General features: G+C 45.5%; 1 protein-coding gene across 1 annotated transcript; it reads left to right on the top strand.

The window, feature by feature from the left end:
* The first annotated feature begins 15,087 nt into the window (after positions 1-15,087).
* Positions 15,088-17,763, top strand: LOC123125674 (patatin-like protein 3). The gene is made up of 3 exons (XM_044546145.1): positions 15,088-16,118; positions 16,218-16,280; positions 17,473-17,763. Exons 1-3 carry the CDS (start codon positions 15,180-15,182, stop codon positions 17,650-17,652), a joined length of 1,182 nt encoding a protein of 393 aa, XP_044402080.1. The 5' UTR covers positions 15,088-15,179; the 3' UTR covers positions 17,653-17,763.
* The last annotated feature ends 1,331 nt before the right edge of the window (positions 17,764-19,094 follow it).

The raw sequence follows: 19,094 nt of genomic DNA, 5'->3' as shown, positions 1-19,094 counted from the left end.
AAAACAGAATCTGTCAGAAACAGAACAGTTTGTAATGATCTGAACATAAACCATACTTCTGCTACTCCAACAATTATGAAATAAATTGGTGGACGTGAGGAATTTGTCTATTAATCTTCTGCAAAAAGAATCAACTCAAAAGCACTCTTCTGTAAAAATGACAGCTAATCTCGTGAGCGCAAAGTTTCTGTTTTTTACAGCAAGATCACATTAACTTTCACCCAAGTCTCCCCAAAGGTCTTACTTGGCACTTTATTGAAACAAAAGCTATAAAACATGATTACTACAATAGCTTAATCATGTAAACACACAAAAACAGTAAGGGTAAATATTGGGTTGTCTCCCAACAAGCGCTTTTCTTTAGTGCCTTTTAGCTAGGCATGATGATTTCAATGATGCTCACATAAAAGAAAAGAGTTGAAACATAAAGAGAGCATCATGAAGAATATGAATAGCACATTTAAACATAACCCACTTCCTATGCCTAGGGATTTTGTGAGCACACAACTTATGGGAACAAGAATCAACTAGCATAGGAAGGCAAAACAAGTATAACTTTAAGCACATAGAGAGGAAACTTGATATTATTGCAACTCCTACAAGCATGTATTCCTCCCTCATAATAATTTTTCATTAGCATCATGGATAGCAACTTTGTTCTCATACTCAATTGGAACGTCTTCCGAAATAGTGGAATCATTACTAGCTAAAGTTGACACTCTTCCAAATCCACTTTCATAAATATCACACTAAGATTCAACACCCTCCAAAATAGTGGGATCACTAATTCCTAAAGTTGACACTTTTCCAAACCACTTTAAATGATAGTATTATTCATACCCCAAAAGATATAAGTGAAGTTCATGGAGCATTCTACAATTAACATAGACTAACCAATATCCAAGCTCAAAAAATATATAAGTGAAGCACACGAAGCATTCTATAAAACCATACTCAAAAGATTTAAATGAAGCACAAAGAGTAATTCTATATGATCGCACTCAAAAGATATAAGTGAAGCACATGAAGTATTCTATAAATTTATGAAGGGACATCTCATACTAGCATTGTTTTTAAAGAAAAAGAAAAACACAAAGGACACAAATCATGTGAACAAAACAAAAACCGAGGTTTACCGATATTTGTTGAAGAAGAAAGATGGGATGCCAACCGGGGCATCCCCAAGCTTAGATGCTTGAGTATCCTTTGAAATATTTACTTGGGGTGCCTTGGGCATCCCCAAGCTTGAACTCTTGCCTTTCTTTATTCTTCTCACATCGGTAACTCCTCGTTCTTCGAACACTTCAACCATAAAAACTTAACAAAAACTTTGTGAGATCCATTAGTATAACAAAGCAAATCACTACTATAAGTACTGTTGCAAACCAATTCATATTTTGTTTTTGCATTGTAGATACTGTAATATAACTTTTCCATGGCTTAATCCACTGATAGAAATCAATAGTTTCATCAAAACAAGCAATCAATGCATCAAAAACAGAATCTGTCTTAAACAGGACAGTCTGTAGTAATCTGGAAGTTTAGTATACTTCTGTAACTCCTAAAATTATGAACTAAATTTGACAATTTGAACAATTTGTACATAAGTAATGTGCAAAAAGTTTCAGACCAATTTGGCTTTCCAGTAAAAAAAATGTAAAATCATGCACTACAGCCAAAGTTTCTTTTTTTGTTCTGCACATAGCAAACAAGCAATCTAATCATCCTAAAACCAAAGCTTGGCACATTATTTTTATAATACAATGGATATATACAAGGGGATAATTATTTACAGAGAAACTTCCATGAAAAATTCTACATTGTTTCCGTGAGCATGAACACAAGTGCTCAAGGTCGACCCTCACTTCTTCAATGCATAACTTTCCAATCACTTCTCTTTTTGAAAAACTTTTTAGGCATGAAAGGCAAGTAATTTTTTTTGTATTTTCATTCTTTTAATTTTTTTTGTATGTTTCACCCACAACTAAACAGAAACAAAAAGGAAAAAAAACAAAATCTACTTAGTGAAGAAAGCAAACAAGCACACACGAGAATATCAACCCCACGCTATGGCTCCCCGGCAACGGCGCCAGAAAAGAGCTTGATAATCCCCAAGTGCAGGGAATCATCGTAGCAATTTCCAAAGGTGAAAGTGATAAGTATGGAGTGTCGAACCCACAAGGAGCTAAAGGTAAGATCAATATTCTCTCAAGCCCTATCTGCCACTGATACGACTCTACGTACACCGAACGTTGCTTCCAACTAGAAACGAGAAATAAAACTACGTTGTGGGTATGAAGAGGATAACTTTGCATGGTATCGGAGAGTTAAAATATAAAAGTAGGTACTGTTATCATAAAGTTAGAATATATTACTAAATATTATAAATAGCGAGTGTGGAATAATGGTGGATCGGTGTGCGGAATTGTCCTAGGCAATCGTTAACAAGACCGGTAATCACTATTGCAGTTTCATATGAGGGAGAGGCATAAGCTAACATACTTTCTCTACTTGGATCATATGCACTTATGATTGGAACTCTAGCAAGCATCTGCAACTACTAAAGATCATTAAGGCAAAACCCAACCATAGCATTAAAGCATCAAGTCCTCTTTATTCCCATACGCAACAATCCCTCTTACTCGGGTTTGTGTTTCAGTCACTCACCAACCCACTATAAGTGAATCATGAACGTATTGCAACACCCTACGGCGGGAGTCCCTCACGCTTGCGCGACACGGAGGGCACCATAGGACAGCACCAAAATAAAACATACAACTCATACCAATCTAGATCATCAATCAACCCAAAGACAAAAGATATCTACTCAAAACATCATAGGATGGCAACACATCATTGGATCATAATATGTGGCATAAAGCACCATGTTCAAGTAGGGATTACAGCGAGGTGCGGGAGAGTGGACCGCGTAAAAGAGATGAGGATGGTGATGTTGATGAAGACAATCACCGTGGCGATGATTCCCCTCCAGATGGCACTCCGGCGCCACCGAAAGAGAGGAGAGGTTCTCCCCCTTGTGCTTCCTCCTCCATGGCCTCCACCCTCTGGTCCTTGGCCTTCATGGTGATGATGGCCCCTCCGGGATACTCCTCCATGGCCACCGGTGATGATGGCCCCCTTCGGCAGGGTGCCGGAGAGGGCCTAGATTGACTTTTCGTGGCTACAGAGGCTTGCGGCGGCGGAACTTCCGATCTAGGTTTCTTTCTGGAAGTTTGGGTATATATAGAAGAGTTTTGCGTTGATTTCACATCAGGGGGGTCTCCGGGCTGCCCACGAGGGTGGGGGCGCGCCCCCCCACCCTCGTGGGCAGCCCGGGACTCTTCTGGCCTGCTTATGGTACTCCGTGGGCTTCTTCTGGTCCAAAAATGATCTCCGTCAAGTGGCACGTCAATTGGACTCGGTTTGGTTTTCCTTTTCCGCGATACTCTAAAACAAGGAGAAAACAGAAACTGGCACTGGGCTCTAGGTTAATAGGTTAGTCCCAAAAATCATATAAAATATCATATAAATGCATATAAAACATCCTAGAAGGATAGTATAATAGCATGAATACTTCATAAATTATAGATACGTTGGAGACGTATCAGTGAGCCGACTCCTCCTTGAAGTCCGCCACCGTGTCAGCAGACTCCCGCTCCTCCAAGTCCACGAACGCGTGAGCAGACTCCTGCTTCAAGTCCGGCACAGCGTCAGGCCACTCCTCCCGTTTCAAGTCTGACAACGTGTCAGGCCACACCTCCTGCTTCAAGTCCGGCACAGCGTTAGGCTACTCCTCCTGCTCCAACTCAGCCACGTCAGCCGTCTCCGCCGCCTCAGCAATCACAGAAGAGACACGCCGCAACTATGGTGCGTAGCGGTACGAGTCGATGTAGTACAGGAAGTACAGGCGGAGACAAGCGATATAAATATGGTCCAAGCCTTGCTCCTCTTCCTCAGAGGCCTTACGACATGACCGAGGAGCAAAACGATGCCATAGTGAGGGCCCAAGTGGACGCCCATTTTGGACCGAAACCGGCACCGCCGCCGAGGGAGAAAGTGCCTGAGGAAAAGATTGACCACTTCATTCGTATGGCTAGACCACCAGCTCCCAAGCCTGTTGACTTAGACTATGATCGTCAAATCAGGAAGACACATCGAGCACGACTATGGAAAGAAGCGAGCTCGAGCTCGAGCCAACAAGCAGCTATCAAAAAATGCGGGAAAACCGTTCCCCGGCTGGGAGAACAGCCGGCGCAATCGATCCCCCCGCTTGTTGTGCCAACAACACATGAGAGTACGCGCGCCCAATATTATTGCAGGCAAACCGTTTACGTCCCCAGCTGGCAATGTGGTAATAACCGAGGATCATATAATGCAGGCTGAAATGCTCAAGTGGTCAAGCCAGACGAGGTCAAGAACCTCCCAACGAGAATGTATAAATTGCATCAATGGTACAAGAACATTAGCAAGATTTCCAATCGAGAGTCCCTCATGGTGAAAGTGGAGGAAGATCATTACTTCCATAAGCTAGCTGTGTCCGTTGAGTATTCAGAACTATTTCAGTTATTCAATCAAGATGCACTCGACAAATCTCTCGTCAGTTGCTATTGTCTGTAAGTGATTTCTTTCTGTAATTTAAGTCTCAAGCTAGTTTTAGTGCTCATTGATCGATCATTACCTGTAATTATCCTCACTATATTCTTTTCTGTGGTATTATGCAGGATGAAGATCTATGAAATGAAAAAAGTTGGACGCTATGGCATTGGGTTCATTGACCCAAATGCCGTTAATGAATACACATGGAAATTGGAATGGTATAGACAAGATGTAGAGAATAAAATGCTAGAGTTCTTGAAGCACCTCAATACCAATGAAGATATACTACTTCCTTACAACTTCGAGTGAGTCACAGTCTTGTACTATAAATTCTGTTTTTGCTTACTAGCTAGATGTTAATAAGTGTATAGGGTTTAGGGTTAGTTGATTAGTGTTATGCACATGCCCGCTTAATTTATACATGCAAACGTATGCGCATGCAGGTACCACTAGTTTTTGTTAGACATTAAAGTTGAAGAAGGAAAAGTTGAAGTACTGGACTCACTACTTAAAAAGAAAGTGACTACAGCATCGTGAAGGGGATAGTCAACAGGTAATTTCAATCATTATTAACTATATCTCGGCCTATTTATTTTGTTATTTCCTGATATGAACTATTTAATAACCCTTTTATTAATTTTCTTTGCCGGTGGGCAGGGCTTGGGCAAAGTTCATCAAGGTGACTCCAGGAAAATGGCCAGAAAAGCTGTTTTGGTATCGACCCAAGATAAGTAATTAAGTAGTACTAGCTAGCTAGCTACCATCTCTTTAATTCTTGTTTCAATACCATTAATTAATTATCATGCTTGATTAATTATGACCTGATTAAATTCAATTCTCGTAAAGGCCCTGAAGCAGGCGCCGGTGACTGATCTGTGTGCATTCTACGTTTGCGAGAACATTCGCATGATGGCGTACGAAAGGAGCAGATCTCAAAGACAGTACTGGGTACGTTTGTCGGAACACTATTCACAATTTTTACACCATTATCGATATCTAGTCACACAACTAATACACATGCATATTGATCTCCTTCTTAACAGTTCAGAGAGGTGCGGGAGCAGCTCCTAACAACGGAGCGCATACTAGCACTTCAAGAGGAAATAGCGGGATTTTTGCTCGACCAGGTCATAGATCCTAAAGGAGAATACTATTACCCGCTACCGCCCCCATGAACCACTTGTCATCGTGCTCCGAAGGCACCAAGGCAACATGTAGGAGAAATTGTATATATATATACATGTGTATGTGTGAATAATTAATGATGGTTGTGAGACATTCGATTATATGATCGGTACGTTCTACGAGAAAATTTATTTATATATATGCATAACATGTACAATATGTAGTATCGTAAAATACCAGCAAACAAAAAAAATATTAAATAAAAAACACAAAATTAATGAAAAAATAAAAATTAAAACCAAAATCGCTCAAACATTTAGTACTGGTTGGTGCTACCAACCGGTACTAATGGTCTACCAGCAATCGGGCCTGGCTCGTGCCACGTGGTGGCACTTTAGCGCCGGTTCGTGCCGAACCGGTAGTAAAGATGGGGGGCCTTTAGTCTCCACTCTTTAGGCCCTTACGAACCGGAGCTAAAACCCGGTTCTGCACTAGTGAGTGGTCTCCTGGCTCATGATATACACGAAGCGTAATCAGGTAGACAGGGGACAGCTCCCATTTGATCTGTTAAACAAACTTCCGCACGTAATTACCGCTGATCTTTGGAGGTCGCATGCATTATTGGGTGCGGCCGACCGGCACCACCACCTCAATTAACAAGTGCGGCTGGCGCGTACGTGCGCATGCCTTTGTTGGTTTCTCCCTTTTTCAAATGTTACATAAACTAGCCGAAGGAAATCCAAACGACCAATCTAGCTAGCTAGTGCCCGATTCTTCCACCGGCCGTGCGCACTTTGGACGATAACCACTGTACTGTGCCGTAGTTTACACCCGACTGTCGATGATACTGTTGGTGAGCCCTACTCACACCAAACGTCTCCGAAAGTAATTACTAATTAGCTACACTGCCATTTCATAGGCGAGCCAGCAGAGATAGGAGTCACAATATTGGGCAGCCTTCAGGTGAATTATCACATCAGTTTCTGCTGCATAGACCCACCTAGTTCTGCATGCAATGAGTAGTCATGAATCATGCATGTCATGATGCAAAATGGATAAGAAATCTTAACCCGCCCATAAGTTTTCTCTAAAGGTTCTTGTTGCAGGGACATTTATATTATCCCCCAAACCAAAGTAAGAGTACCCTATCTTCTAACTAGTGCTGTCACCTTCAGTCATCTCCTAACAAGTGGTGTCAAGGCACTGAGCTGAGCTCAATCATTTTTTTTATATTGGAGTGCGACTGGTGGTTAATCACTATTCACTGGTAGACTTGTTGGTGCGTTCTTGTCTACTGCCTAGCTAAATGGAACCAACGCATCTTTTCTTTTGGCTATAAAGTAAGAGGGAAATTCACTAACCATGAATTGCCCACCTCTTGCTCTTAGTCATAGAATTGCATGATCAACGGCCATGATTGTGTAGAGCAGCATGCAACCTTGGAGTTCTTCCGTGTGCATGATTGCGCTGCGAATATACTAAATCTTACCATAAAAATCCTTGTCCTATCATGTAGGAGTAGCAGATTGTAGAGGCATCATGGAATCTAGCAATCCTTGCATGGGCCACTCAAGCTTCAAGGACCACTACTTTACGTTTTCATTTCCACATATACATAGTGACTAACCTTTTTTCTAGCCAACCGCCTATATATTGGTAAACATACACAAAAGGCTAATCACGAAGTACATATTTAGATTTTAGAGTGTGTCTGGTTTGAGTCAAATGACTGGGAAATGTGGCCCACTAGAACTTTGGTGAAGGATTTTTTTAGTCTACAATTGGGCCAATATTTTGCAAGAAAACTTAACTAGTGTGCAGTTGGGCGTAGGTATGCCAGAAATTTGGGAAACCATTATAATAAGAGAATTTTTAGGTATATCTTACTACTAAATTAATGTGTAGTATTAGTTTGATATAATGGCTGATTTTGTAGGGAAGTTTAGTTATGTCCTGCCTTGTGCTCGTAGTGGGAATCACACCTCCCTCCCCCACACCCCTTTTGCATCACCTCCACAAGCATATGCGGCCAGTCGTTTGCTTCCGCTGCTCGGTCGATATTTCAGATAATTGAAATCACGTAGTTTCTTTCTGTTAGTTTGTTAGTTGCGGTGTTAAGATAAGGTTGTAGCTTGAACCATTATATTCTTGAAGCATGACAGGTTTGATTTAGTTATATCAAGCATGATTAATTGATTGCTACTGGATGAATTATCCGAGCTAATCGATCGTGTAGATGAGGCTTCTCTTCCTCTAAATGTATTGAGGCGAAGCAATGGTATTTGTATTTGTATATGTGTGCTGACGCCGTTGGAGGTATAGGGGCCAAGGAAGGGCGACAAGGGATGGGAGGGTCTCCGCCAGACAGAGGACAAAGGGTGCAAGAGAGATGGCAGCCACGTCGTCATCGTGACGAAACCAAACACAGCCTATCTGTCACCTATGGAACTAGTGGAGCTGGTGTCTAGTTAGAGATCTGGCGATTCGCTGGAGTCTTAAGCCTTCGTCTTCGTGCGTAGTTCCACCATTTTTTCCTTCCCATAATACCCTTTTGGATCACAAAATTTGTTGAGAGTCAAAAATACTACACGAAATGTGTTGCAATATTGATTGATCTGGTTTGTTTGCCCACTTAAATTGATAGCTCATGTAGATTAGATGTATCGTAAAAGGACCCTAATTTTTACTTGTGACCAAAATTTTTGTATAGTACTCTATTGTAATCACAAATTACCAACACACAACCCTCTTTGAAGCGATAAGCACACACATATCATCTATATAAAATAGCTAGCCCACACTAACATATTTCTCGGAACATGCAAGTATGTCACCTCAGTAGACAAAATGTATGGGAAAATGCCCACCTCAACATGCAATCATGCATAGGAAAAAGCTCACCACAACATGCAAACATGCATATTTATATCTAACAGATAGACCGCACTAACGTATTTCTCTTAACATGCAAGTATGCCACCTCAGCATGTAATATGTATGTGACTATACCCACGTCAACATACAATCATGCACGGGAAAAAGCTCGCAAAACATGCAAACATGCATGAGAATTCCCACGATATAATATTATTCATATTTAATAAATAGTTCACAAATGTATAATAATAGAAACGATAAATCCTATGTATTTTCGGTTTTAGTTCTCATATTATTACTGTAAATTTTCATCCTCCGTGTAACCTCTGGAGCAATGTGCGGGGTATCATCCATTGTTAATTAGGTTCCTGGTTCTGTTTTCCATACCAAAAAGTTGATGGCAAAGAGCGGTTAAAAAAGTGGCAACGTGAGATGAATGGAATCAACAAAATTAATCATTTGTTTGCACACATAGCTGAATAGACAAGTGGAATCTAGCCATCCTTTCATGGGCCACCCAAGCTTCAAGGACCACTACTTTATGTTTCCACATATACATAGAGATCAAGCTTTTTGTAACCAATGATCTATTTATTGGTAGTACATACACAAAGGCGAATTAAGAAGTACATATTTAGACTTTCAGGGTGTGCCTAATTTGAGTCAAATGAAAGAGAGATGTGGCCATCCAGAATTTTAGTGAAGATTTTGTCGGTCCATGGTCGGTATTTGCAAAAAAAAAAAAACTAAACTAGTGGGTGAACCATCCAAACAAGGATAAAATGATATATTTTTATGGTACCTCTTACTACTGAATCAAGGTGTAGCATTAGTTTGGGTCTAACGACCGGTTTTGTAGGGTTGTTTAGGTATTTCTTGTTTCCTCAGCAAAGGTAATTTGCCCATCAATTTTTTGAGTCTTTTGATCAATCCTTTCGTGTGCTCGTAGGTCACAATCCTGCCCCCCCCCCCCCCCACTTTCTTCTTCGCCTCCATCTGCCTATATGGCCAGTCGTCTACCTTTTGCAACTCAATCGATGTTTCACATAATTAAAATCACCTAGTTTCTTTCTGTTAGTTGTGATGTTAAGCGTGGATTGTGGCTTGATCATTACATTCTTGAAGCACAAATGATTTGTTTCAGTTCTGACAAGCATGATTCATAATTGATGAACTATCCAAGCCAATCGATCATGTAGATGAGGCTTGTCGTCTCCTATGAATTTGTGATGGTGAAGCAATGGTCTTTCTATTTGTATATCAGCTTCCTTCTACTTAAGAACATATGTTCCTAGATTCGAATAGTAGTGCACACTCGTCGCTAGAGGTCTATAATCCAAGCAAGGGGCGATGAGGGATGGTAGGGTCCCAGCCAGACGTAGAGGATAAAAGGTGCAAAAGAGATGTCTGCCACGTTGTCACTGTGAATGGAAACCAAGCGTAACCTATCTCTCGCCTACGCAACTGGTGGAGATGGTGTCTAATTACGAAATTGTTATGGCCATTCGTCGGAGTCTTGTGTCTCATTCTTCGTATGCACTCCCAACTCCAAATTTTTCCCTTCCCGTAGTACCCTTTGGGGTTGCAAGATTTGTTCGGGGGTCTAAATACTACACAAACTGTGTTGTCGTATTGGTTGATCTGATCCGTTCGTCCACTGGTTAATTAGATGTACCGTAAAAGAACCGTAATAATTTTTTTTCTATGACCCAAATATTGGTATGGTCGTCTATTGTGGTCACACATTACCAACAGATGACCTTGTGACATGAATGGAATCAACAAAATTAATCACCCATGCACACATATAGCTAAATAGACGAGACGTTGACATAGTAGAAAGCAAAGCATGGGAGCATGAATGGAATCAACAAAATGAATCACCCGTATGCACACGTAGCTGAATAGACGACGTTGACATGCTAGAAAGCAAAGCAAAGTGGTCAAGTTTTAAGCCCTTTTCTACGGGAAGTCCTTCATGGCTACCTTTATTAACTTTAAATAATACTTTACATCATCTGCTAAAAATTTAACAATTAAACTTGGAAGTGCGTCCATCCACATAGTCGGATTGTTTCCACGCCCCCATTCAGCTAGTCGTGAGCCACTAAATTAGATTCCCTATTACAATGCTCGATATATAGTAACCATCCCGAAATCTCGCAGTAACTCTCTGCAATCATCTAGTATTGGAGCCACCATCATAGAATCTCCCTCATTAAGACGTACAACATCGACCACAATAATATTGTCCATCCTCACTAAAACATTGTTGCATCCCAGACTTTGGATTAGTTTCAATCCTTCCCGAAGTGCCGCTGCTTATGTTGATTCAACATCTGCCACATGCTCAATACGGGAGATGGATGCTGCGATAAAATTACCTCTGTGATCTCTGATAATAGCTCCGCATGATCCTGGGTGAAAGCCCTCGCTTAACGAAGCATCCACATTCATTAATTGTTGCGAAGCTAGTACAGTAGGCTATCTGTTTTGTCTAGGACCAGGAGTTGCCTTCCCAGCCGCTCACGTGAAGTTAAGGGCCAATGCATGTATCTCGGCTGCTGTCCGCTGTGGATCTTGCACCGTTTCACCTCAAACATGCTGTCTTCGCTGCCACCATAAAACCAACTCGTAGTTGCTATCAATTTCGGCAGCTCGATCGGACCATCATACACTATCTGGATTGATTGACCACACATGAGGAAATCTAGTACACCGGGCCCTGAACAATCTACTCCCTCCTTTCTCGTAGCAAGGATGTGTCCATAATAGCTTGCCCAATGCCTAGTGCTGCCCGGACCGCCTTAGCTCGTGTGTATGTGAACAGTGCATGCTTAATATCCTCCGCTCCGGCTGAACAGTGGATGTTTAAGCCTTTTGCTGCGAATGCAACACACCAACCATCTTCTAGTTAATCTCCCACGAAAGGTGGGCACGCATGCGTGCGTCTAAAATCCTTAATCAGGCCAAACAACGTACTAAATAAGTTCAATTTTCTTCTTCTTCTTCTTATTATTATTATTAGTCAAATTAGCACAAGAGAATTTCGGTAGTATGACCTTAATTAGGGGAATTGGTTGATAGGCATATATCACCTCATCTAGCTAGCTATCGTGGGATCGCCATTTTTGAGCTAGTGAGGTAGGCACGGCACGTACCCTCGTTGCTGTGTTATGATCCACAGTGACATGGATTTGACACCCTAACAACGCCAACAATGCCGTGTTTACTTGCCTTGATTGATCTGGGTGGTTTGGGCAACATGATCTAGGGCACAGACGGGGCCACGGATATCTAGGGACACTTGTGGCCCGATCGGTACACGTACGGCCCGTCCGGCCCTAAAGATTGAGTTGAGTGAGTTAGCATCTCTCTGTCTCTCGTGGGAGCGGCCACTCTCTGTAGCGTTGAGATTTTCTGGATAAGGAGGAGCAGGTTACTCCACTCCACACATGCTAGCATCACTACGCATCAAGGCACACAGCAAAGCTGCGGCTGTATCTAAGATTGATGCGGTACACGCGAAATGGAATGGAATGGAAGAGTAATGTGCAAGTTGCAAAAGCCAACCACCCCATCCATCTGCTCCCTCCGTCCCATAATATAAAAACGTTTTTGACACCACTACAGTAGTAGTCATAACTAATTAACTACTGGTAGTACTCCCTCTGTCCGGAAATACTTGTCGGGGAAATTGATGTATGTAGATGTATTTTAGTTCAAGATACATTCAATTTTATCTAGTTGTGCGATAAGTATTTCCGGATGAAGGAAGTACTAGCTAGAGTACTACTACTACGAGTACTTGTCTAGCACTAGCACTACAATCTAATTAGCTAAGCAAGTGAAGTACTCGCGCGCAGGTACAGTAACAGTACAGGTGCTCGTGCATGGTCCGTGCGTGTACGCGCCATGATGCACGCACGCACGCCACTTGCAAATAACTAAATACCCCTGTCTCCTAGTACTACTGGTAGTACGTACGTAGTACACATCATGTTAGATGCCGATCGAACTCTGATGATCTCCAGCTCAGTTCGAGAGAATACTATGCAGGAAACACCAGTAATTAACTGTACCATAATTAACTACAGGAGTAGTAGTAGTCAGCAGGACGGGTCGAGGTGCATGTCAGCACGTGCATGCATGATCAGCCACCCCAGTCCGGCCGGGCGAGATCGGAGGGGCACGCACGCGCGGCGCCATAGGATACCGTCGGCCCGGACAGCGCGACGTGGGAGCATCCCGCCACGGCCGACGATCGATCGTGGTCGCGGAGAGGAGACACCAGAACAAGAAAGGCTTAATTATACCACCACTACCAGCCGCGGTACGTACGGCGCTTCTGAGAGAGATCCAGATCGATGAGTATAGTACGCGCCAGGTAAGGCGCATGCCCCGGGCGGCCTGATGCGCCAGCGCCGCGCGCGCGCCGGGCGGGGCGACGGTGCGTCCGGATACATCTCATGTTGATACGGCTTCGGCAGGGCCCCGGCACGCGCCAGAACCGTACGCCGCGCCGGGCGGCCCCTCGGCGTCGGCGATCAGCTACAGCTAGCGCATCTCCGACCCGTGTGCTTCGTTCGTACGCTAATTCACACACGGTCTGTCGCGGCAGGGACCTGGCGAGCTTGGCGTTTTGCTATCAGCTGCTTTTTTGTTCTGGCTGATGGCCGCTGATCCGATCGGTCTGCCGGGCAGGGAATCGTTGGAGCCGGCAAGCAACTGCTCCGCGCATGCACCATCTATCACGATCGCGGTACTCGATCATGTTATTGTGGTTGCGGCACAAAATCTGTCCAACAAGAGCACCTGCACCAACATGGGCGTGTTTGGTTCCCCGCAAGAGGCCTAGCCAGGCCAGCGCAGCAAGTAATGAGTTGCTTGGTTGCCCCGGTTCATTGTTTGGTCTGCATCGCAAGATGTTTAAAGCACCCCACATTCAGACCTGTTAGGAACCCTCGAATCGGCAGTTTTCAACGAGCCGGGCTCGGCCGAAGCAGGGGAGTGGAACGCGGCGCGGAGCTCATGCAACCCTGCATGTACAAATGTTCTATATTGATGCTACACTATCACATGATTGCGCTTCTTTTCTCTAGGTGGCGATAGGGAGTGTGGGATTAGCATGTTTTTATAGGACTGTTGCTGCCGATTGATTTGAAAAATCGTTGACCCATTTAAATGCAAACCAAATTCAAAATCTCAATCAAATGGGAGAGCTCCAGAATTAGGGAGCATAGTGAACTAAAAGAATAGAAAGAGAGAGATTCTTAAGAAATTGTTAGACCCGATAAAAATTGAGTGACCCAATTCTAAATTGGAGACCTCCTTTGATTGTGAGGCCAATTTAGGAGCATAGTAAATTAACAGATACATGATTCATGTCCTTAGATCTTATAAAATTTTCCACTTTGTAATTTGTTTTCTTGATGCTGTGGAGACTGTTCTATTTTGGTATAGCTCCTCTTGATTTCACAATATAGCCGTATCGTTGGACGCGGAGTTTCTAATCTTGAGCTCAAATGCTCATAGATGAACAGTAAATTTTTAAAAATTATAGAAAAGATCTGATTTTTTTGTGACAAACTTTAAGGAATGTTTGGAGTGCATGCATAAATTCATGACGAAATCACATTGATGGAGGCATGGTAAAAAACAAAATCAATGCTCTGAAAATATAAATTTCAAACACATTTTTGAGTTCTGATTTTTCTCCCACGACTTCCGCCAATGTGATTTTCGGGATGAAACTTTGCATCCCTAACATTCTGCTTTTTGCTCTACCTTTTTCCGTACTCAAGATTCTGCTTTTTGCTCCACCGTTACATGATGATAAAGTAACTTGAGCGGATATAGATATATATTCCCTCCGTCTGGAATTATTAGACCCCTTTATTTTGAGCCAAATTTTGATCATGTGATTAACTAATAAAATGTAAACTATACACTAATTATATCATGGAAAGCTCAAATACAAATCTGACAATATACTTTATATATTTTTTATTTCAATAGAAGATCATTAAAGTTGGACCTAAAATACAAGGGCATAATAAACCCAGACGGAGGGAGTATAAGTCAAATTCCTCGTTACTCTACATACTGTACAAGTAAGACAAATAAATTATTGTATTGAAAAAGTAGCACACATAGATGTGGTTTAGCAATACCGAAAAATCTGACGTTAGACATTTATGTATGGCAAATCGAATGTTTCTTATGGCAATTTATATTGACGCGAGGATGAAAATTTAGTTTGCAAACATGACAATTTTCAGGAAAACTAAAATGTATTTTACCGTGCTTTGTCAAGTAAATTTGTTAGCCTCGACAAACATAAATTGTGATATAAAACGTTTGGTTTGTCAATTACTGGTGTGCGGTCTCGGCTCGCGCCACAACGGGTCGGCCGAGTCAATGCCACGAACCCACGCCTCCTTCTCCTTTCCCGCCACCATAAAAAGCCGGCAACTGCTCGGTGCTCTGCTCTCCACACCCGGCCCCCGTGCGCACACAGCAGAGCGCAGAACCCCTCCTCTCAGCTTGGTGCGCGCGCTCCGGCCCGCGTCGACCAGAGGATGGACGCGGCTCCAGTGGGGCCACCCGCCTCCATGGACGTGGACAAGCTCACCTTCGAGATCTTCTCCATCCTCGAGAGCAAGTTCCTGTTCGGCTATGACGACCCCAAGCTTCTCTTCGCCGGTGGCTCGCCTCTTACACCGGCGTCTGGGGCGGTGGTCGGGAAGGTGACCCCCCCGCGGGCGCAGGCCGGGAAGGTGTGCATCCTGTCGATCGACGGCGGTGGGCGCGCCGCCGACGGGCTGCTCGCCGGCGCGGCGCTGGTGAGGCTGGAGGCGTCGCTGAGGCGGCGGACTGGGGACCCCAAGGCGCGTCTGGCGGACTTCTTCGACGTGGCCGCGGGCTCTGGCTCCGGCGGCGTGCTGGCCGCCATGCTGGTGGCGCGCGGCAAGGACGACGCGCGGCCGCTCTACTCCGCCGAGGAAGCGCTCGCGTTCCTCGCGCGTAGCCTCCGCCGCGGCTGGTCTTCCTCGTTGGGGAGCCTCCGGGCGCTGCTCCGGCGCCCGGCCGGCGGAGACGCGTTCCGCAAGGTGTTCGGCGAGCTCACGCTCCGGGACACGGAGCGGCCGGTGCTCGTCCCGTGCTACGACCTGGCCACGGGGGCCCCATTCCTCTTCTCCCGAGCCGACGCCGTCGAGACGCCGGCCTACGACTTCCGCCTGCGTAACGTGTGCGCCGCCACGTGCGCCGGGTCGGGCCGCTCGTCATCGGCGGTGGAGGTGCGGTCGTGCGACGGGTCGACCCGCATCGTGGCCGTGGGCGGCGGCGTGGCGCTCGGCAACCCTACGGCGGCGGCCATCACGCACGTGCTCAACAACAAGCGCGAGTTCCCGCTGGCCTCCGGCGTGGAGGACCTGCTGGTCATCTCCATCGGCTGCGGCGAGGGCGCCTCCACTTCCCAGATCGTCAGGATCGCCGCCGAGGGCGTGTCCGACATGGTACGATAATATCTACGCACTAGAATTTAGACCAGCCAGCCAACATTTGTCCTATCTTGCATGTATCCTGCCCTAACGCTTCCGACATGTATGCGGCAGGTGGATCAAGCAGTGGCCATGGCGTTCGGACATAACAGGACAAGCAACTACACCCGCATCCAGGTCAGTGCCACCACTTATATACGGCCACTCCCAGACCCAGTCCAACTACTAGCTAGTGTTACCGTCGTGATAAAACCTTGGATGATGATAACTGCCACACGTGTGGGTGTTAAGAAGTCCGCCCACACGTTTAATGTGGTGTCTAAAAGAAATAACCCACGCGCCTACGTGTGAGCAAAACAACTAGCGCCCACACATTTCTTTTTTTTCTCGCAGTCCTTCTCACACGCCTACGTGTGGGCAAAATGAATAACGCCCACACGACCTCTCTCAGCCACCTACCTCACGGTCCCGCACGCACCGCGTGACAGTCACCACGCGTCCCCGCAATTGCCATGGTCCGGACCCTCTTCAATGTCCGTTTAACTGCAGTTGCCATGTCGCTAAACTACAGTTGCCATGTCGGACAACTACAGTTGCCATGGTTGCTCAACTGCAGTTGCCATCTCAGGTCAAGTGCCAGATGCCATTTTGGACAACTGCAGCTGTTGCCATGTATGGTCTGGTCTACTATAGTTTTCATGATTTGAAAACTTTAGGGGTTGCCACCTACTAACACTAGACAGTTGCCATGTATGGTCTGGTTTACTACAGTTGCCATGATTTGAAACCCTTAGGAGTTGCCACCTACTAACACTAAGCAGTTGCCGTGTAGCGCTACAAAGAGACATGGCAAAAATAACATGTTTCGGGTAAAGAGAGAGTTGCCATCTGCTTACAAGCACACTAGGGCAGTTGCCGTGTACCCTGCAAAACACATGGCAACTGACATGTTCGGGTCAAAAAAAAAAAGAGTTGCCATCTGCTTACAAGCACACTAGGGGTAGTTGCCATGTACACTGCAAAACACATGGCAACTGGCAGCTTTGGGTGTGGGAGAGGAAACGGGCGTGTGGACGAGATGGCAAATGCCCACAAACCAGCCCTTGTGCGTGAGTGAAAACAGACGTGTGGGCGAACTGCTAAACGCCCACACACCGGCCCCTCCCTGTATTGAAACGGACGTGTGGGCGACCGGGTGAATGCCCACACACCAGCCCAGTCCTACGTGGCACCACAAACATGTAAGATTCGTGCACCCACAAACGGGCGCGGATCCACACGTGTGGGCGAGATGCAAACGCCCACACGTATGGGCGTTAGTGTTTCCAAAAACTTTTGCTAATGGTCGATGTCTGTTGAATTTCTACAGGCGATCGGGTCGCCGCGGGGGAGCCGATGCGCGGTGGCGGCGGAGGAGATGCTGTCGCAGAAGAACGTGGAGTCGGTGCTGTTCCGCGGGAAGAAGCTGGCGGAGCAGACCAACGCCGAGAAGCTGGAGTTGTTCGCGCACGAGCTCGTCAAGGAGCGCAACCGCCGCGGGGCCAAGTGAAATCACAACTTGTGCAAAATAGTCTTGTAGATTTGTAATACTGTTATTATGAAGAACTATAGAGGATTGACATCATAGGGCCACTGGTAACTTAAAACGGTGCCCGGCTTATCTACACTCTTGAATAGTAAACTCAAACATAAATAGTAAATTCAGAAATTAAAAAAAATAAAAATTAAAATTTTAGGCATTTTTCGAAGCTCACGTGCACAAGGTGCGTCCAAATTTTCATGGAGTTTGCCCGGAAAAAAATCACGGAGTTTAGACATCTGTTTTTCAGAAAGAAGGTTGAAACCCCACCTCCGCATCCAAAGATACACAAAGTCATTTTCATTAAATTATTTAATAGAGCCTAACAAAACAAATAAATTGATAAATTCAAAGCCACCTTTCCCGCAAGCTCTGTCGCTACACCTAAAAGCTTGGTGATGTGCACCGATCTCACACCAACACATACCTCTAACCGGTAGCCCGGCCCAGTCGCCGCACGGCGAGCCAAGAGCATCAACCGATCTAACAAACCCTTAGGCAAACCACATGCACATACTCTAGAATCCGCATCCACCACCGTCCACCATCCCATCTTTAGGAGGGATCAACACATTGACCTTGCTAATCCCACCTGCCGTCGACACCACCACGACGCCATACAACACCACCACCCTGCGCACGTCTCCACATGCATTGATTGCCGAGACTCCATCGTGCCACGCCGCTGAGACCCTGGTCGTCGATGTGGTAGATGCAACACCGCATCAACTCTTCCCTCCAGCCAGTACCAGCTCCAAAACGATGCCTCGAAGAGGGACAACGATACCAAAAGCATCGACATCATCGTCAAGGGTCTCACAAATGTAGGGTTTCCCCCGGAGCTGGCTGAGCAAGGTGGGCAGACTGCAACGATGATGCCTCGACAAGGAAACGACGTCAAAGACGACACCATCGTCCGCCATGACCGAATTCGGCATGATTTTCACCGGCATTTGCGCTACCTCGACTCTGCAGCTGACTAGATCTGCGTGAAGCAGCGTCGTGAACACGCACACAGCCACCAGAATGCCGGTAGAGGACTTTGAACTGCACCTCACCGACCCCTTCATGCACCGCCGGCCGGCAAAGGGCCACACAATGGCGGATCTGAATGAGGATCAGATCCACAGCTGCCGCCACCAACCATTGCCTAAGAGCACGCCGGAGACCGGCCCATGATGATCCTCCGGCCATGGAGGCGACCGCCGCCGCCATTCAACCAAGGGACTTCGCCTTGGCCGCCGCGTTCGGTAGGCCAGCAACCATCACCCGCCTCCCCGAAGGGGATCCCTCGTCGGTGGCCCATTAGACCATCGGGTATCTGATCCCCTCGGCCCACACCATGGGTGCCGCGCGACCTTGTCCGGCAGCCGCCTCCGAGATTGGCAAGGAAAGCGAGAGATCGGGAGGAG

Source organism: Triticum aestivum, chromosome 5D (assembly GCF_018294505.1).
Source record: "Triticum aestivum cultivar Chinese Spring chromosome 5D, IWGSC CS RefSeq v2.1, whole genome shotgun sequence".
Taxonomy (NCBI): domain Eukaryota; kingdom Viridiplantae; phylum Streptophyta; class Magnoliopsida; order Poales; family Poaceae; genus Triticum; species Triticum aestivum.
Note: the sequence above shows the minus strand (reverse complement) of the source record. Positions and strands in the feature narration are given on the sequence as shown.

Excerpts from the sequence above, each read along its gene's own strand:
- LOC123125674 (XM_044546145.1), top strand. The coding sequence starts at position 15,180 with ATGGACGCGGCTCCAGTGGGGCCACCCGCCTCCATGGACGTGGACAAG. Across the intron at positions 16,119-16,217 it reads CCGAGGGCGTGTCCGACATG|GTGGATCAAGCAGTGGCCAT; the intron begins GTACGATAATAT and ends TGTATGCGGCAG. Across the intron at positions 16,281-17,472 it reads GCAACTACACCCGCATCCAG|GCGATCGGGTCGCCGCGGGG; the intron begins GTCAGTGCCACC and ends GAATTTCTACAG.